At 45.7% G+C, this 23,540-nt stretch overlaps 1 protein-coding gene and 1 long non-coding RNA gene across 22 annotated transcripts in view; both read right to left on the bottom strand.

The window, feature by feature from the left end:
- The window catches only part of UNC80 (unc-80 subunit of NALCN channel complex), a 152,390-nt gene that overhangs the window by 9,099 nt on the left and 119,751 nt on the right, over positions 1-23,540 (bottom strand). For 14 of the 21 annotated variants that reach the window (XM_083154462.1, XM_083154458.1, XM_083154459.1 and 11 more), the window contains 3 exons: positions 22,804-22,860; positions 13,448-13,529; positions 5,721-5,883 (listed from right to left, as the gene is read on the bottom strand). In XM_083154462.1, the coding sequence (XP_083010588.1) occupies positions 5,721-5,883; positions 13,448-13,529; positions 22,804-22,860 (302 nt within the window). The remainder of the gene's footprint in view (positions 1-5,720; positions 5,884-13,447; positions 13,530-22,803; positions 22,861-23,540) is intronic. The other 7 variants (XM_083154464.1, XM_083154463.1, XM_083154461.1 and 4 more) reach the window with 5 other exon arrangements.
- On the bottom strand, positions 2,671-5,703 carry LOC146020886 (uncharacterized). The gene is made up of 2 exons (XR_014450849.1): positions 4,119-5,703; positions 2,671-4,074 (listed from the first exon to the last, which is right to left on the bottom strand). It is a non-coding gene; the product is annotated as an uncharacterized LOC146020886 (long non-coding RNA).

Below are 23,540 nucleotides of genomic sequence, written 5' to 3'. Positions count from 1 at the left end.
AGATGTATTAAGCCTGGAGAAGAGATAAACTGGAGATAAAGTGGAGATAACTTGGAAGAGTTAACGCACCAGCCAATCAGCTGTGTTTGAAATATGACAGTTGGGATCTGATTGGCTGGTGCGTTATCTCCTTCCAATTTATCTCCAGTTTATCTCTTCACCAGGCTTAATACATCTGCCCCACTGTTACCTACCTGGCTGCTGCAATGAGCAGTGGTGCTGCTGATGGCTGCCTAGGCGCTGTGCAGCTCGGCGGGTATGTGTTCCCTGTGTGATAACTGTACTGTCTCTGCTTATCTGTTACCTACCTGGCTGCTGCAATGACCAGTGGCGCCGCTGATGGCTACCTAGGCGCTGTGCAGCTCGGCAGTTATGTGTTCCCTGTGTGATAACTGTACTGTCTCTGCTTATATTGTTACCTACCTGGCTGCTGCAATGAGCAGTGGTGCTGCTGATGGCTGCCTAGGCGCTGTGCAGCTCGGCAGGTATGTGTTCCCTGTGAGATAACTGTACTGTCTCTGCTTATAGTGTTACGTACCTGGCTGCTGCAATGACCAGTGGTGCCGCTGATGGCTGCCTAGGCGCTGTGCAGCTCGGCGGGTATGTGTTCCCTGTGTGATAACTGTACTGTCTCTGCTTATCTGTTACCTACCTGGCTGCTGCAATGACCAGTGGCGCCGCTGATGGCTACCTAGGCGCTGTGCAGCTCGGCAGTTATGTGTTCCCTGTGTGATAACTGTACTGTCTCTGCTTATATTGTTACCTACCTGGCTGCTGCAATGACCAGTGGTGCCGCTGATGGCTGCCTAGGCACTGTGCTGCTCGGTGGGTATGTGTTCCCTGTGTGATAACTGTACTGTCTCTGCTTATAGTGTTACCTACCTGGCTGATGCAATGACCAGTGGTGCCGTTGATGGCTGCCTAGGCGCTGTGCAGCTCGGCGGTTATGTGTTCCCTGTGTGATAACTGTACTGTCTCTGCTTATAGTGTTACCTACCTGGCTGCTGCAACGACCAGTGGCGCCGCTGATGGCTGCCTAGGCGCTGTGCTGCTTGGTGGGTATGTGTTCCCTGTGTGATAACTGTACTGTCCCTGCTTATAGTGTTACCTACCTGGCTGATGCAATGACCAGTGGCGGGTGCTGATGGCTGCCTAGGCGCTGTGCAGTTCGGCGGGTAAGTGTTCCCTGTGTGATAACTGTACTGTCTCTGCTTATCTGTTATGTACCTGGCTGCTGCAATGACCAGTGGTGCTGCTGATGGCTGCCTAGGCGCTGTGCAGCTCGGCGGGTAAGTGTTCCCTGTGTGATAACTGTACTGTCTCTGCTTATATTGTTACCTACCTGGTTGATGCAATGACCAGTGGCGGGTGCTGATGGCTGCCTAGGCGCTGTGCAGTTCGGCGGGTAAGTGTTCCCTGTGTGATAACTGTACTGTCTCTGCTTATCTGTTACGTACCTGGCTGCTGCAATGACCAGTGGCGGGTGCTGATGGCTGCCTAGGCGCTGTGCAGCGCAGTGAATATATGTCCCCTGTGTATTCTATCCCCAGTGGCGGTAACAATAGTCCTGCAGACCCCGCGGACGCGGGAAGGTGCTGATTAAGTGTGAGCGCCGTGGGTCTGCGGGGCTGTTATGCGCTGTACTGCTGCTGGGGCTCGGGACCAACCTTGCCCCTCTGTTCGTCTCCGCTGCCAGGACCCGCAGATCTACTTGTCTCTTGTCTGCAGTCCCGGCTCTCCTCCTGGCAGGCTTCTGTTAATGAAAATGGCCCTCACAAAATGGCCGCCCCCTTACAGCAGACCGTTTTTGAGGATGATAGAGGAGGCCGCCGCAAGTAGATCTGCGGGTCCCGGTGGTGGAGAACAGAGGGGTAAGTAGTGGGGTTGGAGGCGGGAGGCAGGCTTTATTTTAAGGGGGGGCGCAGGCTTTATTTTAGGGGGGGGGCAAAATTTCGGCGGGGGGGGGGGGGGGCAAGAAATAGTTAGTTCAATAGTTCTGATTCTTATTTCTGACCTCTAATGTTTTATATTAAGTGGAGCCCCCCAGTTATTCTGGATGAGGAATATTAGATAGGCAGTGTCTTCATAAGCAATCAATAGGTCGACATGCAATAGGTTGACAGGGTCAAAAGGTCAACATGGGAAAGGTCGACAGGGTCAAAATGTTGACATGATATAAGGTACTCATAAAAAAGGTCAACATGTTGTTTTTATTTTGTTAAATGTTGGCGTCAGTGTCAAGAACTGTCAATATGGACCCCAATTAGTCTATCATGTACCCCCGAATAGCAAGCCGGTTGTAAAGAAAAAAAAGAAAAATGATTGTCGACTTTGTCATATGTCTACCCTTTTCATGTCAACAGTTTGACCCATTCGACAAAATTGCATGTCGACCTTTTTCGACATGTTTACCCTGTCATCATTTTGGGAAAAACCTATTGGCTGTCTATCTAGATAATGTAGATCTACCAACCGGGAACCAGTTATTCCCGCAACAGACGGAAGCCGGTCATAGCTGGGCGTCAAGCAGGACAAGATGGCGTCACTGAAGCGCCTTATTAATGTATACAAATAATAATAAGAAAAATGATACTGCCTTCCTTCAGTTTGTCACTAATATGTGGGAAAGGGTGTGTGTGTGTGTGTGTGTGTGTGTTGGGGGGGGGGGGGTTCCGTTGTACGGTCATGGTCGTACTACAACAGTGATACATAGAGCCCTCTATAACAGCCCTGTCCTGATGTCCTGCAAACCCGCACCCTTCTGCTAAATCAGGCCTGACTGCTGTAGGCAGGGACTCAGGGAGGAAAGTGCTACAGGGGATGGAGGTCACCCTAATAACCCCCTCCCTGGATCCGCCACTGCCTGTAGGGGTAAAAGAGAGACCCAGTCTGTTTAGCATAGGACTGAATTCCCTAGGAGAATGCAACTTGAATTAAAAAAAATATACCTACGGACATATCAATAATCGAATGCTGATATCCCTGGTGCTCTTAGCTGTGTGGGCGATGATAAGTCCAAAATTGGAATTTTCACTACTGACACTACTCTAGCACTACTGGTTCCAGAAAGCCCTGGCTGCTGACTTGTAGTTCTTCTTATACAAGGCTTCTGTTACCATGTCCTTAATTCATTTACACTATGCACTGCTGGTTCTTTTACTACATTCTGTATAATACAATGGGGTTCGCACTGTGCTCAGAGTCATCTCTTTACAAATACTAATAATGATTTATATTTATAACATTTATATTGACCCCCCTTTGGTGAAGAAGAAGCCCTCACCCCTGGCATCACATTCCCAAACCACTGCATCAGCTTCTTACCAGTTCTCAATGAAATCTAACGGGGCAATTCAATTTGGTGTGATGTTGCAAGGACAACACACCAAATCACCCTTATGGGGGGGGGGGGGGGGATGTACAAAAAATGCACATGAGCTGGGCAGCTGAGAGGATGGGGGGGGGAGGTAGGGTACTAATTACCCGGGCCCAGGCTTGCTGGAGGGGCCCTGTTTGGATAGTTTGTCTGGGATGTTGAAACAAACTATTTCGTACAAACCACCCACCTACATTCATCCCCCCCCCCACAAAAAAAAAAGTCCTGTTACAGGAGGCGCAGTTATTCTCTAGTGTCTTAGGTTTTAATCTGTTGAATCCCTCCACCAATACTGACCTTTAACTTGGTCAGGGCTGGTGGAAAGCTTCTCGACGGGTGTGGTATAGGGTACCGACAGTCGGGATCCCGACAGTCATTAGCCCGATGTTGGGATCCCGACTGCCCGGACTCAGACAGCATGGTGAGGGCAACAAAGGTGGCTCGCGTATTCTATTCTTCCTCTATGGGAGTCGTGGTCCCCCATGAGGGAAAATAGCAGGTGGCCATTGGGCACCTATCTGTCGGCGTTTTGACAGTCGGGATCCCGACGTCGGGTAAATGACTGTCGGGACCGCGTCCGGCACCCCTTCTCGACACCGTAGGCAAAACTTACTACTGCCAACCTACTGCATCCTCAACAGCACACTGCCACCAATACCCACTTTCCAGCTCTTCAAATGAAAGTATGAAGACGGCACCTTAGCAGTATGAAGACGGCACCTTAGCAGTATGAAGACGGCACCTTAGCAGTCCCACAGCTGCCACCTGCAGGCTACCTGATTATATCGCTGCTGAACATGAGCATTCTAGCAGGGTAATGCACAAGTCATTGAAAGCTGCTGCCACAAATATGTCCATGAGTCCGGTGGGCTCCAATGGTCTCCGCAGTTAGCAGATCTAAACCCAAAAGGTCCCCTGGAGATGTGGTGTAACCAGAGACTCGTAGTATGAGGACTACCGGAAAATCTGCAGCAACTGTATCACCATCAGTTAGCGGTTTTCATGGCAGGCAGACACACCCCCCCCCCCCCCTGGTAAAATCCCCCACTGTTAGACTGCACTGTCTTCAATGTGACTGGCAGTATTGGACTATTGGAAGTCCGAACTGTCAGTCACCCAAGTCAGTCCCATTGGGAGGTGTTCCTTCTCTCCAGGATGCCCCTTTGGCTTCAGTGGACTGCAGCCAAAGCAGCCCAAAGAAACAGAGGCATGCACATTCCCAGTACCTATGACGGTACTCTGCAGGTGCTGGTCCCTGCATCTGTCATCATTGTACAGGCGTCGGGGACTGCAACGGCAGCAGCGGCGGGGAGCAGGAGCGGCGGAGGGTGGGGGTGCCGGCATCGCGGCCAGCGACAGCCCCCCTCCTACTGTAAGGTAGGAGCCGCCACTGATCACCATGGACTACAGTCCTTAAGGATGTCACAGGAACCTTGGTGTGTCCATACAATGAAGAATTCAGGATGTTCTGGGTGTTCTGGGTGGGGGTCTACAGTACTAGAAATGTAACTACGGATTGTATATTGTTTAGCATTACATTGCACATGTTACCACCCTGAAAGACCTATTTATACAATGGGTTTAGTAGTGTTAACGAGTGTGCACTCTCGGCTTTTACCTGGTCGGTGCACTGACCTGTATCTCACTGTTACCTATTTCTCAGCTGCACCATTTCTCTGGAGACCTGCCCATGGGCACTAGAGTTTGGCTTAGCACTAGGGGTGTCCTAGTGACCCTAGTTCTCAGAGTCTACTGGGCTGCCGGCCATTGAGGTGGGGGCTCAGCCGGAGCCTGAACCGTGCACCTGGCCCCCTCTTCTGTAAACACAAGTGTTTCCCTTTGTTAGATATAACTGCCAGGTTAAGTGCCCGCAGCCATACGATTACCACCTGCCTAGCAACTAGCCCGGAAGCACTAGCTTTTGCAAATTTCTGTTTGAACCTCAGGGAGGCTTACCAGAGGCAGTAACTGAATAGCACCCAACACGGGAGTTAATACCCTGCTGTAAATCCTGCACCTACAATAATCTGCCTGTAGACTTTACTCATATATAGTTAAAAATAAATACTTTGAAGACTACAGGTTGGGTATCCCTTATCCGGATATCCGAAAACCGGAATATTCCAAAAACCTTAGGTTTTCAGAATATATATATATTTTTTGGGGTGGGTGCGAAAACAAAAACTTCAATTACAATTGACTTGACATTATTTCAATATTTGATTATGTTTTGCTCCAATCGCAGAACCCTCCCTTCTATACGGACTCTTAATAGGTGTAACTTAGATTCGGGGTACTTTAATGATACATTTGCACAAATCAGTAAACAAAACCCGAATCTCACCTGTTTTTTGATCTTCCGCGCTTATCTGCTTGGTCCGGGGCTGGATGCTGCGGCGGGTGGTTGAGAGTCTTGCTCCGTGCCGGCTTCTTGGTTCAGTTTGAGTTTTCTGACGGGAGAGCAAAGGCCTTCGTAGCTGAACCAGGTGAGAAGGAGAGAAAGCCCCCTGTTACACCGTAATACAGGGGGACATATTAACACTCGGGAAGATTCAGGCGCATGGGTGCCTTGGGCACAGGCGGTTCAGAGAACCCTAACGGTCAATAATTAGCTGCTTGCATATTTGCGTTTCCTGCGTGGCGGCTACAATGCAGTTCCACCCATAATGTATCGCATCTCCGTCACAAACATAAAGACTGATGACTTCATTTGTCCTGATTAATAAATGCTGCAGGGTATACGCCAAATTCTGCATTGGGACTCAACTACATCTACTCCGAGACCTAAAGGATTGTTGGTGGAACTGTTCGGCAGCCAATGAGAACACAGCAAATATCTAAGGAGCGGCAATGTGACTCTGTACAGGGCAACTGAACCTAAAACATCACCTACGTTGTGTAAAACAGCCACTTAAGGGAGTATTCAATCTTGGCGACTATTTACGAGGGGGGGAATAGTGGGCACCGACTATTCACCGCTGCGATTTCCGACAGTATTGAAGGCAGATTCCGACGAAACAGATCCGACTTTAAAACAAGTTGGATCTGTTTTGTCACAAACGACAGCGGATTGTCGAATTCACGTCCGTTTCTCAACAATCCGTGCCCGTTTCGCCAACACTCTCACTTTCTGACACTAGACAGGCGGAAAATTGAATTCCGTCTGTCGAGTTTCAGTCGAGCTGGGCGAAAACGGACCGGGATTCCGACTGTTGGGGAGTTTTGGATACTCAGAATCTGGGATTGAATACCACCCATAATATTTACAATTCCATAGAGCAGACATGTCCAAACTGTGGCACTCCAGCTGTTGTGAAACCACACATCCCAGCATGCCTTAGCCTAGTTTTAGCATTCCCTAATAGCAAAACTGTGGCAAGGCATGATGGTTCTTGTAGTTTCACAACAGCTGGAGGGCCATAGTTTGGACATGCCTGCTATAGAGGCTTCAATATATAGATATATATATATATATATTTGTGGCACTACAACTCTCAGCAAATCCTTCCACAGTTTTCTCTTTAGAAAGGTTAAAACTGTGCAGGGCATGCTGGAGTTTGTAGTTCCACAATAGTTGGCGTAGTTGCCTACCCCTGGTCTATATAAAACTTGTATTTTAAGGCTTTTTGCTCTCTTATATCAAACCCTGGCCAAATTCAGACCTAGCAACTTCAGAATACTTGGAAAAGGATCCAAATCCGTCAATGTAGAGGTCGACACTCAATGAATCAACGTCAAAATGTTGACATGCACAAGGATGAGATCGAAGGTCGACACACACTAGTTCATCATTGGTGTCAAATTCGGCACAAGCAAAATGTCGATATGACACGTATTGCACATGAAAAAGTCGACTTGAGTTTTTCACAATTTTTCCCTCTGGCTTTATCATTAGTTAACATCCACGTGGACTATGATTGGGTAAGGTGTGCCAACGGTAGTGGAGCTAGGCACCTGGCTGGAAGCATGGTGCACAAAGCGAGACATGATGGGGTACGGACTACACTAATTGGCGGTCCATGTCATCAGCTGTCAACATTAACACCAATAAAAGTGGAAAACTCATGTCAACATTTTCATGTTTTCACCTTTTCCACGTCGGCTTGTGTCAACCTTTTGTCAATGTTGAACTATTGACTATCGACCTTGACACTGTGGGGTTTATTAACTACGACGGGAGTTCTATTGAAGATGCGATGTTGCTGTAGGAAACAAATGAGATTCTATTATCTTCTAAAAGCAAGGTGCTAAGAAGTTGATTCTGGTTCGTTGCCCATAGCAACATCCCATCTTCAATAGAATGCCCATCTGTCTATCCTGTGATGCACACCCCTTTGGAAGTTGCCTAAGTAGAAAGAGGAAAGAATCAAAAGTTTAATAGTTAAAGGCCTCTTCCATAAACCAGTTTTGCAGCAACATTGCAGCAACAAAGCAAACTTGCAATAATTAATTCATGCAGCAAAATAAACAATAACTGACATTAAAAAGAAATAACTGTTGTAATTGTTGATGCAATTGTTTGCTAAGAACAATGGAACAGACAGATGTTTATATTAGAAGCATGCAAGAACAAAGGGGGATAGGCTGCAAATGGCTGTAATACGAAATAATATATTATATCACTCACAAATTTATATGATGTCTGCAACTGCTCGTTAGCAAAGACGGGAACCTGTAACCTCTGTGCGTGATATTAATACGGCCAAACCAACATGATGCTCGGATAGCAAATCCAACTGTACAGTATAACTGCTGTACACTATATACTGTGTATATGTCATAGACGGGTTCCACTGACTGTATAAGACACCAGCTTGTGGGCTTTATATACAGGTCACGGAAATGCACGGTGACTAGGAATAGTAGTATTAACTTACGGTATATGTTCCTTATAATAACAAGGTTTCCTTATAAATGCTGACGGAATTACAGCAGTATTCAGAATGAATACACCACAAATGTCCCTTCTATACAGACATTAATCATGAGTATATAAATATATATTAGCATCACTTGTGTAATATAAGGATATAGGATCTCATTTAGAGTTGGATTTAATCCATTTTTATGCTTTTTTTCATTGTGTGTGTGAATTCACATGGAAAATCTGTATATTTAGTCGTATTGTTGACTGCCAGGGCCGGGGATTAAGGGCCATGTGGGTCTGCGTGGGTGTGGCAGTGACCTGTGGGTGTGGCCAGTGACATGTGGGCATGGTCAGTTTTGTGTGGGTGTGGCCAGAGCTCCCTACACTATGAGCCCTGAATAAGTAAAAGTAGAAAAATTGCATTTATTGATGAAAACAGATATCCAATTTTAATACTTATCCCCGCCCCACTGCGAATGGATGTATTGCATCCATTTGTATGGTAGCGTGCAAGGCCGAAATCATTCGATGGTCGCGACCATCGAACGATTTCTACCCTGCTCACAAATCAGTCTGGGCTGTTAGACTTGCGGGGTCCGGGTCCAAAAATTGGGTGGGCTGATGACGTCCTGAGGTCAGACCACCCCCCCCCCCCTGGAAGGCAGGTGCCCGCCTGCGTCTGCATGGGGATGCCCAGCGGTTTCCTGGGTGCATGCAAACGCCCCCCTGCCCGCCTCTATAACACCCCCCCACCCCCCGTGCGAGCGCCACGGAGACTATGCAAGTCTCTGAAGGTTCCCGCACAGAAGCCCTGCACATGCGCGTATGCAAATATGTATGTGCACAGGAGTGACAGGTCAGAAACATTGGTTCCCGGTGCGAACACGCCAGGGGCCGAATCAACCAGAACTAGGCCCTTAGTTTCATCTGCCCCATTGTGAAACCTACTGTAAGCTGATTTCTTTTTATATTACTACATTAATTCTTTAATCAGCTATATAATCACATCAAGCGGTGGTTGTTGATTCAAATAATTTGTTCAAGACAAATGTAAAGCACTTTGAGTCCGGATGGGAGAAAAGAGCTATATAAATAACATTATAATTATTATTATTACTGCTGCAGGAAATAATATCTGTGTTGGGTATTTAATGGGGTAAACGGAGGATGTGAACGTTTGTATATTTTACTACATATATAAAAATGCCTCCCTCTCTTGTGATAATGCTTCATGACATTCGATGGGCGAAAATGGTTGCAAAAATAGGCGAAAACATCCGAAATCTGACAAAACCACGTGGATTTGCAGCAACTTTGCTGATCCACGCGGTTTTCGTCGATGCTGGATTTTTTTGCCCAGGTGAAAAATTGGCACTTGGGTTGAATGGGGCAAATCCAATTCACCCTAAAAACGGGTGAAAATTTCAGATTTTGAGACTGGCGAATACCCCCCCCCCCCCTCTCTCTGTCAATTCACATTTGTACAATGTGAATAGGTGTAAATATACACTTGTTACAACTGTTGTGAATAATTATGTTTTTTTAGTTGTACAAAAGGGTAAATGTTACTAAAGCTTCTAAAAATGAAGAGAGGTGATGTTGCCATTAGCAACCATTTATCCTTCAGGCGTCTTTTTCTACATAAATGCGTCCAACTCTAAATGAGCCCCATTATATCAGAATACTTCCGGGCTTCTAGCCACGTGGACACGGCGACATTTCACATAAAAGCGACACAGAAAACGTGGCCACAAATCAGTCACGTGGATGCGTAACAAGTATTTGTTCAAATCCGAAATAAATCATATATTCCATGTGGATTTTCTGTTTTTATGAGGCAGCAAATAAATATTTAGGACACTGGACAAATTTGTGAATGATGCGAATAATTATTTCATATTAGACTTGGATTCTTATGTATCCTGAGAATGTGAAGGTATCTTTAGAAAGATGTCGGATCAATGCCGCTCGCTGATATCAGAAAGGGCTGGGTGGGTGTAATATCACCTAGAATTAGGATTTTCAAATAGTCTGAGCAGAATAGTTAAAAATAAAAATATACACAAACTGATAACAACTGAAACGTACGCTGTAAGTGTTGTTACACACAGTGGAGGTAGTACAGGCAGTACATATTGGGTTGGGGGCATTACGGACGGTGTAATGGTTAGCATTACTGCGTCACAGCGCTGAGGTCATGAGTTCAATTCCCACCACGGCCCTAACTGTGTGGAGTTTGTATATTCTCCCCGTAATTGTGTGGGTTTCCTTTGGGTACTCTGGTGGGAATCAAACTCTTGTCCTCACAGCACTGTGGTCATAAGTTCAATTCCCACCACGGCCCTAACGGTGTGGAGTTTGTATATTCTCCCCTTACTTGCGTGGTTTTCATATGGGTACTCTGGTGGGAATTGAACTCTTTTCCTCACAGCACTGAGGTCATGAGTTCAATTCCCACTTGTGTGGGTTTGCTGTGGGTACTCTGGTGGAAATTGAACTCATGACCTCATAGCACGAGTTCATGACCTCATATTCCCTCCATAGCCCTAACTGTGTGGAGTTTGTATATTCTCCCCGCACTTGTGTTTTCTTCCCACAATCCAAAAATATACTGGTAGGTTAATTCTAACAAAAAATTAAGCCTAGTGTGTAAGTGTGTGCGTAGATGGGCCAAGTGGTTCTTATCAGTTCTATGCACATGATAGATATGTCACAGGACTTATGTACTTCTTGCCGCAACTTTGGAAACGTTATGCAAGATTCAAAAAGTTGCAGCGAATATTTGACCTCTGTGCTCAAATGGATTAAGTGACGCAAATATGGTACAGTAAAAAATTTGGGGGCCTATTTATCAACAACTATTTGCAGGTGTTTTGGGGGGGTTCTTGCAAATATTAATCGAATGATTTTTACTCGGGGTATATGTCATCGCTAAATATAGGTGTATCCGGCCTCCTACTGACGTCAGACACCCTCCCCTAAGCCGGCTTGGCACTTTTTTTCAGCTTGCCCAGCGTTTTTCTTGCCACTCCCAAAAAAGTCCGATTACCACCCCCACTCATCCACTCCCTCACCTTGCCAATTTGCAGTGGTGTGATCAGGTATGAATATTTGGTGGTGGAGTCAGATTTATTTTTGGATTTAGAATCAGGATTATGTTTGGGGTTAGGGTCAGGCTTAGGTTCGGCCACATTATAACGGAATTTGCTGCGCTATATAAGAAACTGTAAATAAATAAATAAAATAAATAAATAAATGATCCCAAACCCTATTGAGATAAGCCACCAGTGACATAAGCAATATATGTTTCAGTGATGTCACTGGTGTCCAATTAATTGACAGGCAACATTCTCAAGTATGTTGGCTTCCTCCACTGTGTGTAGCTGACAGAATCATTATTGGTAGCATTGCATTTGTCATGTCCCCAGCACTGTCCTTGTGCAGCGTTACAATGATGGAAATGTAATCGTGTTGGGAGTAGTACTCGGTGACAATGCTTATTAATGCATCATCCCATTCCTAAAGGAACCTTCACATTTGGAATCTTGTCAGGGCGTGATAATGTTATATTAGTGCTCTGTGCTGTCCAACCACATCTTTCACCTGTACAGTCTGGAAACTGAAATCGCTGAGTAACTAGATAAGGTCATGTATATATCTGCAGATTATTAGCGATATATATAAACAATAAGAATATGGGGGGGGGGGGGTAATAAGCAGATATCACATAACAGGCTCCATGATTAATGTAATGTGGCTTTAGAAGTAAAACGATAACGTCAACAGAAAAAGAACCGTTCTTCAGCTTTTGTTATAATGTATTACTCTTGTAATGGACAGCCTCCGATACTTTAGCACTTACTGTTGTTTATATGCAGAAATTATCCTCCCTTCACCGACTTTGGGCAGTAAGAGAGTACAGCTCACAAACACAGACACAGACGGCAGCTTTATAACACACAGGGGGAGATGTATTAAGATTGGGAGATTGATAAAGCGGAGCGAGATAAATGATCAGCTCCTAACTGCCATGTTATAGACTATGGCCCTTATTCAGATCGCAGTACAAATTTGTTCTCAAAATGGGCAAAACCATGCTGCACTGCAGATGGGGCGGATGTAACATGTGCAGAGACTTAAATTTGGGTGGGGTGTGTTGAAACTGAAATCTAAATTGCAGCGTAAAAATAATGCAGCCAGTATTTACCCTGCACAGAAGCAATTAACACCCAAATCTAACTCTCTATATACAGTACATGTTGTATCTGCCCCCCCCCCCCTGCAGTGCACATGTTTTTTCCCATTTTGAGAACACATTTGTACTGCGATCAGATCTGAATAAGGGCCTATGTTTGAAAAATTGTTTTTGAAAAATGGCAGTTATGAGCTGATTGGGTGATACTTTATCACTCTCCAAATCTTAGTACATCTGTCCCAGAGGAAGACATTTACCAAACCTTCTATAGAGGTTTGGTAAAACCTCTATAAACCTCAGCTTTATGGTTATTAAAGCATTGATAGCATCTACGACAATTAGCATACATGTGTACTAATATATTGACTTTTATGGCAAACTCCACTGTACCCCAGTTCCTATAACCAGTCCCCGTGTCATCTATTCCATCTACGATGCTTCTGCTCAAGGAAAGCATTTATATAGAAATCACTTGAAAGGAAAAAAAAATCCTGTTGCCCATAGTAACGTCATAAGGGCGGCAGTACCTAATTTTTTTTTTGATGTTGCTATAGGCTTATATACTGTAATCTGCACCAATTCGCATAAATGTCCCCCAATAAGCATGACACATGCAGTTCGCGTAGAACGTAAGCGCAGGGTAAGCACAGAGTAGGCGGAACAACATTGTAAGTTTCATAATCAAACAGAGAATCCAACAATGTTTGGCAGCCGACAGGAGACGCTTCAAGCTCCGGCGTAATTCCGACATCATGTATCCCAGCGCCGTGAAATGTTGGGACGCAAGACGATGAAGAGGAAATGAGGCCGGAGGACGGTGAAATACAGTTGGACGTAGGAGAAACAGGATGAACTGAAAACATAAACATAGAACTTGAAGGGGGGGGGGGGTGACAAACACATAGTTGACGTTCCTATGTTTGTGTATGGCTTGAAGGACACAAACTTCCTCGCTGAAGTAAGGGGCCACCTGCTTGACCCTTCATCCGCAGCATTATGCGGTCCTTACCTGCCTCAGGCCTCTCTTCCTCCCCAAGGGTGGTTGGATGAGAAGGTTCTGGTGGCCCGGCTCGCTCTGCACACTGGCTACCCTGTTGAGTGTTAACAGTGTTAACATATGGAATGCGTACACATGACAAGGAAGTATGGCAGACATTGACAAGGACGACAAGTGAGTAACTAAGTGCAAGTATAAGAACATCGGGTGTCCTAAAGCGCAGGAATGAGGACTTCAATCATGTAGTCAAACCAAGGACTCATTTTCTTACCATTTAATTTTCTGGGCAGATAAGACCAGATATGGTACGTTCCTGTCTGGTAGAGGAAGCATAGTTCATTTGTTGCCTGACCCCTAGTGGCCAGACTGTGCGTCACATCTACTGTTGGTATGGGGACAGAAGAATTCAGCATTGCTTTCTAGTAACCCTGAGTTCTTCCCGGATTTATTAAAAACTTCAAAGCACTTTATAGCAAACACAAATAGCCGTAAAAATGAATAAATTCAGCCTTTGAATGCTCTGTACGCAATAATTGCACTACAGCTGGACCATTTAATTTCATTGGAATGACAGCGCACGCTCCCCTTTACGTACGATGGTGCGTTCGCAGATTCTGGATTGCAAAGATGCACAAAGGGCCTGATTTGCGGTGGAATAATGATGTCCTTATGCAAGGGAATACTGAAAATCTGTATGTGTGCATGTGTGCATGTGGGGCCTATTCCATCCACAGCACAGACATCCGCAAGTGTAGGGGGCTCATATCGGCCCAAGCTGTTGCCAAAAGATCCATCTTAAACAGACGCCCAATTTCTGTTTGCACACTAAGGAAGCAGGCTTACACACCCATGACACTCCCAAGCTATTGAGCTGCACTAGGAACACACAACCCTATACCGTGTTTCCCCAATAATCAGACCTACCCCAAAAATAAGCCCTACCCTTATTTCTGGACCAAGGTCCAAAATCCCCATTTTCTCGAGTCTGTGCGCTAAACTACTGGTACAATGTTCTCAGCTCCGCCCACACTATCCCCCTCACCCCCGCCCTGCATGAAATGGAGAAATGGATGCTGCTGCGGGACAGTAGCAGCCCTGGTACCACTGAAGCCTCCCGGTCCCAGGGATGCATTGGGCATTGCGCGTGACATGACCGCGCACCACCCAAGCGGCGTCTGTACGGAGAAAAGGCTGAAGACTGCAGAGGTGAGGGGCAGGACTGAGGGGCATAATGTGGATTAGGTAAAAGCAGGACTGAAATTGCTGTCAATGTTAATGAAAATAAGCCCTTACCCAAAAATAAGCCCTATGGTGTTTTTTGTTCCAAAAAAATAAATAAAGACGACAGTGTCTTATTATCGGGGAAACATGGTAGTGCCCGCACCACAACTTATAGCATTCCTATGTGTGTTTGAGCAATTCCTGAGAACAAAGCAATATGCTAACGAAAGCCTGACTTCCATATATACAGACAGTTAAACATGTCCTTTGTATTCTGCGACGCCAGTGGTCCTCAAGTACGCCCAACAGTTCACGTTTTCCAGGTCTCAAGGCAGGTGCACTGGTGCATTTATTACACTGGCACATTTTAAAAGATCCACAGGTGGAGATAATTATTTTATTTTTGATTCTGTGTGGAGACCGAGGTTGGGAAACAATGTTTTTCATCATAAACTCCCTCTGATATTCTGCTAGGAGCTCTGTATGATTACGTATAAAACTAAAACCATATATTGATTTTGATATCCTAAACTGTGTGTCAAGTACTTTTTTTTTTCCATCCACGCGAGCGAAGCCACAGACAAACGCTGGTATTAACTAAGGCGCTATTGTGGTTCACAAAATGGTCTAGAAAACAATTATGGGGCATAAAATGAATAGCTGCTAGTGGGAGATGTCTCTACACTCAAGAAGTATTGGCACAGGGGCCCCACAAAATGTTGCTATGGGGCCCACATGGCATTATATGGCCATACCTCTCAATTGTTCCGTCTGTTCAGCGGAGAGAGGAACTGGGGGCGGCCTAGCAGATGGAGAGGCGTGGCCTGTGGGTGCAGCATTTCCCGTGAGGCCAAGAAACCACACCCCCCATAAATATAAATATGCCATATTTTAGTCAAGTTCTTTGGAATATATAACACCAAAGGAAATGGACAGAAATCAAGTACCATAAATGAACTTTTGACTGCTATGGTTGTTTTACAACATGAACGAATATTATGATAAAGCACAACCAGTATATAATAAATCAAGCTATATTGACAAACTTTTTCCCTACATTATCAGATTTCTTTTCATGGCACCCCTGGGCCAAACGTTTCTGATTGAGAAATTCAGAAGAAAATCTGAAATTCAGTAAACTATGTTGATCTGCCATCCTTCCGGTCAGCTATGTGGCGAGGGACAGGATTTGCTACTGTTTGTCTGCATAGTTTACGAATGGAGGCCGGGAACCCATTACAGTCACCGTAAATCATATGAATTGATCCTGGACCACCAACTACAGGCACATACCTCCCAACTTTTCATGTTAAGAAATAGGGACACTCGCGCGGCTTCGCCGCGCGAGCGCCCGAAAAGGGGGCGTGGCGTATGCAAATGAGGGCGCGGCTTATGCTAATTAGCCGCGACCTCATTTTCATACGAGAATAGACGCTGTGCGCATGCGCACAGCGTCTATTCTACTACATTGGGGGGTCTCCCAACTGCCACCCCCCGCAGCGGGACAATGCCTGCCGCGGGTGGGACGTCGGGACAGGACCCGAAAATCGGGACTGTCCCGACGGAATCGTGACAGTTGGGAGGTATGCAGGCATCCCTGCAAGTTCCCCGCGGCACCCAGTTTGGGAACTGATCTATGACAGCCTCGAGCTCTAGAACAGTGACGCTCCACGGAATAGCCAACTGTGCACTCACTACTTACAGTACAATACAGAACACACATTAATATACTTTCTATTACAATGTAAGGAAAGACTAAAGCAATAATACCAACAAAATAAAAGCGAACACCGACCTCAAATAAAACAAACACAAGAACACAGCAGCTGCACATCCAGGTCAGTTTGTGGCAGCAAACCCAGTGTTTCTATGTAAATACCTACCTACGGAACTATTTCATAAACTTCCTCGATTATTTGGTCACAAACGGTACGCAGTCTCTGGGTCGAGAGTGACTTAAGGTCACATGGGCATGGACGACGCCCACAAGGTCGACATGCGTTTTTCACTTTTTTTATGTAGACCAACTTGGTTCATACTGTACAATCCAAGTAGGCATAGAGTGAGAGTATAATAGTGTTGGTATGCGCAGCCGGCCATACGAGGAGCCGACACTTATACGGCGTCCATGTCGACTTAGGTCGACATAGACTACAAAACCGTGAAAAAGTGCATGTCGACCTTTCAGGTGCTAGCCATGCCCAGGTTGACCTTAAGCTTGTGTCGACCTACTTTCAATGTCGACCTATGGTATGTTGACGATTTCAAGGTGTCGACCGTAACCGCCACAAACCATGCCTCAGCCATTTGTAATCTACAGTATAATTACCTGCAATCTGTGCTGCAAATGTAAAGGGCTATGAGCCAGAGGCGCAGGTTCCTCTGAGTCACCAGAGGCAGGTTAAAGTCTGGTACCCCCTCCCCTTAACCCTATTGGTGCACTGTCTCTTGCTGCAGCACAGGCTGAGCGGTACCAGATGAGAGCCACATGGTCCCTTATTCCAGGTGTAAGCAGGGCTCCTGGGACAGAGACAACTAACACTGCAGCAGTAACAGGTGCGCTGCAGAGCTCCATAGGAAGAGCAGTGGTAACACCTGGATCCCGCTGTGAACCACACAGGTGCTGCTGTATATGCAGGTGCCCCCTTCAGGGCTGGGAGCCAGGACGCTGGCGACTCCAATGTCTCCGAGAGTTACACCCCTGCTATTAGCATCAGATACTGTTGCTGTAGGACCTTATGTAGGAATTTCTTAGGACCTTTATAGTTTTTCCCCAGGATGTTTTAGGATTTGCACATCATTTTTTTAATTTATAAAATATGGTTTCCGGATGATTGGTGGACAGTGTCAAGGATGTCAATAGGTCGACACCATATTGTTGACATGCACTAGGTAGGTCGACCTTTCATGTCAACCTTTTTTGGGGTCCACCTATTGACCTAGACACTACCGACCCTCAGTTTGGAATGGCAGTTGGTGGCAGTGGGCGTGGCTCCCCTGTCCTGCAGCCCCCCGCCCTCTTCCTGGAGCCTCCCCTGCCAGTGATCTAACAACCTCTGCTGCACAGTAATCACGAAGGGTTACTGCACTACGGTGATACAGCCCACAGCCTGTTTGTGAAGTGATAAATGCGCAATTATACCGCTCACCATTTCCCACTTGTAAGAGCCATAAAGGAAATGTTTTACTAACATCACAGCTCTTAGCAACGTTAATGTTTATCTTTATTTTTTTTAAATAACATAAAAAGAAAGAAAATATGGGATCACTAAAACAGATAATTGGATTTAGTTGCCATTAAGAGACCATTGTGTCTCACTATAAGGAGTGGCAATAAAAGTGTATGGTACAAGCTTAATCCCCAACAGCGCCAGCACAGCTTGTATTAGATTACGGCTCAGGCTGTTTATGTTTGTTCCCATAAAGGAGACGCAACGGGGAGCAGTTGGCTGCGCTATAGCTGGATCCCACGGAACACTGCGCCATCAAACAAATATGACAATAAGTCAATAAACGATCCCCATTGTCCGGCAGTTAGCGGATTGAGGCGACATAGACCTTTCAAGTTTCTTAACGGTTATGAAATGTGAAACACACGGAGCCTCAGATGAGCGACGCAGGTCACGGGGATCAGTACAACAGTCATGTAGTAGAGACAATCGTTGTGGGAAGCAATGTAGCAATTCGGAGTGATGTCACTGTTCTCTAACAGAGCCGCAGACTACAGTCTCGTAACTACTGGCCACAGAACTGATGTCTTCATGGTATACACTCCCTAGGTCAACATGCAAAAAGTCGACATACATTTGTTCGACCACTGAAGATCGACAGGCCTTAGAACGACACATGAAAATGTCTTTAGGTTGACAGGGTCCTTAGGTTGACACGAGCATTAAGTTGACATTGTTAAAGTTGACAGTCAAAAGGTCGACATACATTTTTCACGTTTTTTTTTAGCCGACATGCAGTATTTCACGCCCTACCATTCACTAGGACGCGGAGGGAGAATATAATAGTGTGCCGAGTGCAGCGAGCCATGCGAGGGGACGCGGTGCACTTTTTTGGTGTCCATGTTGACTGTGTCGACATTCAGGGCAAAAAAAACATGAAAACCCCATGCCGACCTTTTTGACTGTGGACCTTCCCAATGTCGACCTTTTTCATGTGCCAACCTAAGGTCTGTCAACATTCAATGATTGACTCAATGCATGTTGACCTTAGTTTGGTCAGCCGAATAACCCACACCCGCCTTCACTGTGGAAAGTCAACTGGTAGATACAATACTTGTCAACATTGGGAGGGGAAGTCCTGGAGGCTAGTGACCGGGGGCACGGCAATGAGATTTCCGTCATCATTACCCGGCCCCAAATGCAGCAATTTCCGGCACTGCAGCTTTTGAGGTGACAATGACGAAATTCTTTTCTTTTCCTGTCCCACTTTACTGGGGATCTGGCAGTTTGGATACTTTCCTGGGAGCACGTGTGTCAGCACTTGGCAGTATTATCGGACGCCCTGTGGGGAATACCGCTATCTCATCAGCCCACCTGAACTGTCTGGACGTTATCGAGACGGTCGCTGTCGGTCTTTAAGTCACTAAACAGCATAATTACACATTAGTAACAATGACAATGAAGGATGACAATGGGACATCGAATACATCTGTCTAATGGTTACAGAGTATAATTCTAGATCAGAGCTACAGACAAGGACCACTGACAATCTACTAATACAGCGTCTCTCAGCGTCTCCTTTGTATCAGAGGGAGCCATGATTGAACCGATGGTTGGTAATAATACATTGGCGTGGAACAGAGCTAGTATAATAGGGATTAGCATTATCGTCATGACAAATCTCTGTGCCAAAATGGAAAATTATTTCTAAACCAAATAGCTGCGGTTAAGTAAATTCCAACATTGCACAACATCGACCACCTCGCATGTGTGTGTGCATTTATAGGGTGCACAGTGACGGAGTTAGCAAAATTAGTCCCTGTTATAAAACCCCCACTTTAACTTCTGATTTTATTTTGCAAGGAGTTTTGGAGACCACTTTCGATTAGCCCCTGGTAAGGAACAGGTGAGAGATTGGACGATTCTAGACACAGAGCCACAGTTGTACTAAGTTACGGATCTGAACGGTAAAGGTGCGATCTCTCTCTGCGCAGCGCCACTTATAATCTCATCGTTAAGAGTAATCACCGGCCATCTCTGTATTTTTAACATGGTTGGCACTGTCTGTCAAGACAAACCATATTGGCAGACAGCGGGTGTAAAACCGAATAATGTCGGCAGGTTTGCATGAGACAATGGAAGACTTTATTTGCAAAATATATTTTTTTTTAATTTCCGAGCCCCGAAAGGGTCAGTGTACTCATTGGATAACCACACAGTCACATGACTTTGCAATAAGTGACAGTCACATGACTGCTGGGACCGGGAAGATGCTGCTGCAGCTGCTGGGAGCAGTTAGGCCACTTTTGGGCCATGAGGCATGATTAGTTGACATTCGATCCTATCAACATTTTATCAGGGTCAACAATGTTGACGTTACAACCATGTCATCAATATGTCAACATATCATATTGCAAGGAAACTAACTAGCATATTAACATATAACATATCATATTGCAAGCAAAAGTTCTGTGTCCAAAGTATAATTTCTGTGATGTATTGATGTACAGGGCTGCCGAAGGGGGGGGGAGCGGGTACTAATTACCCGGGCCTGAGCTTGCTGGTGCTTTATTTTTACACTGCAATATAGATCTTACTTTGAATAAAAACCCCACCCTAATCTAATTCTCTTTGCACATGTTACATCTGCCCCACCTGCAGTGCACATGGTTTTGTCCATTTGAGAAGGAATATGCCTTTGCGAGTGAACCAGAATAAGGGCCAAATGGTTACATTACTGCCTCACCGCACTGAGGTCATGGGTTCTATCCCCACCATGTGTTATATATACGGGGCAGTAGGGATGGTGTAATGGTTACATTACTGCCTCACAGCACTGAGGTCATGGGTTCTATCCCCACCATGTGTTATATATACAGGGCAGTACGGACGGTGTAATGGTTACATTACTGCCTCACAGCACTGAGGTCATGGGTTCTATCCCCACCATGTGTTATATATACAGGGCAGTACGGACGGTGTAATGGTTAGCATTACTGCCTCACAGCACTGAGGTCATGGGTTCTATCCCCACCATGTGTTATATATACGGGGCAGTACGGACGGTGTAATGGTTACATTACTGCCTCACAGCGCTGAGGTCATGTCATGGGTTCTATCCCCACCGTGTGATATATATACGGGGCAGTACGGATGGTGTAATGGTTAGCATTACTGCCTCACAGCACTGAGGTCATGGGTTTTATCCCCACCATGTGTTATATATACGGGGCAGTACGGACAGTGTAATGGTTACATTACTGCCTCACAGCACTGAGGTCATGGGTTCTATCCCCACCATGTGTTATATATATACGGGGCAGTACGGATGGTGTAATGGTTACATTACTGCCTCACAGCGCTGAGGTCATGGGTTCTATCCCCACCATGTGTTATATATATATACGGGGCAGCACGGACGGTGTAATGGTTAGCATTACTGCCTCACAGCACTGAGGTCATCCCCACCATGTGTTATATATACGGGGGCAGTAAGGACGGTGTAATGGTTACATTACTGCCTCACAGCACTGAGGTCATGGGTTTTATCCCCACCATGTGTTATATATACGGGGCAGTAGGGATGGTGTAATGGTTACATTACTGCCTCACAGTGCTGAGGTCATGGGTTCTATCCCCACCATGTGTTATATATATACGGGGCAGTACGGATGGTGTAATGGTTACATTACTGCCTCACAGCGCTGAGGTCATGGGTTCTATCCCCACCATGTGTTATATATATATACGGGGCAGCACGGACGGTGTAATGGTTAGCATTACTGCCTCACAGCACTGAGGTCATCCCCACCATGTGTTATATATACGGGGCAGTACAAACGGTGTAATGGTGCATTACTGCCTCACAGCACTGAGGTCATGGGTTCTATCCCCACCATGTGTTATATATACGGGGCAGTACGGACGGTGTAATGGTTATAGCATTACTGCCTCACAGCGCTGAGATCATAGGTTCTATCCCCACCATGTGTTATATATACAGGGCAGTACAGATGGTGTAATGATTAGCATTACTGCCTCACATCACTGAGGTCATGGGTTATATCCCCACCATGTGTTATATATATGGGGCAGTACGGACGGTGTAATGGTTAGCATTACTGCCTTACAGCACTGAGGTCATGGGTTCTATTCCCACCACGTGTTATATATATATACGGGGCAGCACGGACGGTGTAATGGTTAGCATTACTGCCTCACAGCACTGAGGTCATGGGTTCTATCCCCACCATGTGTTATATATATATGGGGCAGTACGGACGTGTAATGGTTATAGCATTACTGCCTCACAGCACTGAGGTCCTGGGTTCTATCCCCACCATGTGTTATATATACGGGGCAGTACGGACGGTGTAATGGTTAGCATTACTGCCTCACAGCGCTGAGGACATGGGTTCCACTCCCACCATGGCCCTAACTGTGCGGAGTTTGTTTATATTCTCCCCGTACTTGCGTGGGTTTCCTCTGGGTACTCCGGTTTCCTTTCACAATCCCAAAATATACTGTTAGGCTAATTGGCTCCCAAAAAAATTAACCCTAGAATGTCTGTGTGTGCGTGTACATGTGGTAGGGAATATAGATTGTAAGCTCCACTGGGGCAGGGACTGATGTAAATGTTTAACTATACTCTGTAAAGCGCTGCGGAATATGTGTGCGCTATATGAGAAACTGTTAATAATGAAATAAATAAATAATAGTACGCTAGGCAGCGAATACAGGAAATGCAAACAGTGCGCCAACAGAGATCAGCGTGAAGATATTATGCCTGACCGGGAGCGATTACTCTGTAACCATCGCGGGAGCATAGAGAGAGCGATCTGCACCTCTTACGTCCAGCCCAAATGGGACATGGAAATAATCATGGAGAACAGATTGGGAGTGAGAGGGAGGAGATCGCACCTCAATCCTCTCTCTCCCCACCCGACATCACAAATGACACACAGGAAGCATTCATACCTAGACAGGCTGACTGCGCCATCACGCCCATGGGTGTCGTCAAGAACATTAGGTTCGCTGCAGGACGGGGAGGGAGATGAAGCATTGAAGGGAAAGAAAAAGCAAACAAACAAAAACAAAAAAACAAAAACAGAAAATCTGCATGCAAAAACTGAAAAGGTACCAAAATATGTAACTGAAAGAACTGAACGAAACAACAGCAAATCATCTACGGTTCTCTGCATTCTGCACTTTTAGGTGTACAAGAGTAAGGGGGGCAGAGAGAGAGCTGGGGAGAGGGAAATGCGGAGCCATAAAATGGAATTAAGGGGTAACCGGAGCTAAGGGGTACGGACAAGAGCCTGTGGCCTCAGGATTAAAGCAGCAGTACTAGGATTGGGTAACGCGTAACATTGCAGAGTCCTGATTAACCAATGGGGTCGTGATCCATCAGTTTAGTCCAAAATAACATTTATACCCATCAGAATAGGTTTTATATGATTTTTCTTCCCTTTTTTGTTGAACGAGAAGAATTTTTCCCCCGTACATTAAAATAATTAGCACAGTACCCAAAATATGGCCAGCACAGAGATACCCCCTATATAGTTACTCAAGTCTGACACGGTAACATAAGGGACACGGTCGTTAGGACAATATGAATGTTGACATACATTATGTCAACCACTAAAGATTGACAGGTCGACACAAGCATTAAGTCGACAATGGGAAGGTCAACAATCAAAACGTCGACATGAGTG

This window comes from Crinia signifera, chromosome 7, assembly GCF_055691185.1.
Source record: "Crinia signifera chromosome 7, ASM5569118v1, whole genome shotgun sequence".
Lineage (NCBI taxonomy): Eukaryota > Metazoa > Chordata > Amphibia > Anura > Myobatrachidae > Crinia > Crinia signifera.
This window is presented reverse-complemented; position numbering and strand designations above follow the sequence as displayed.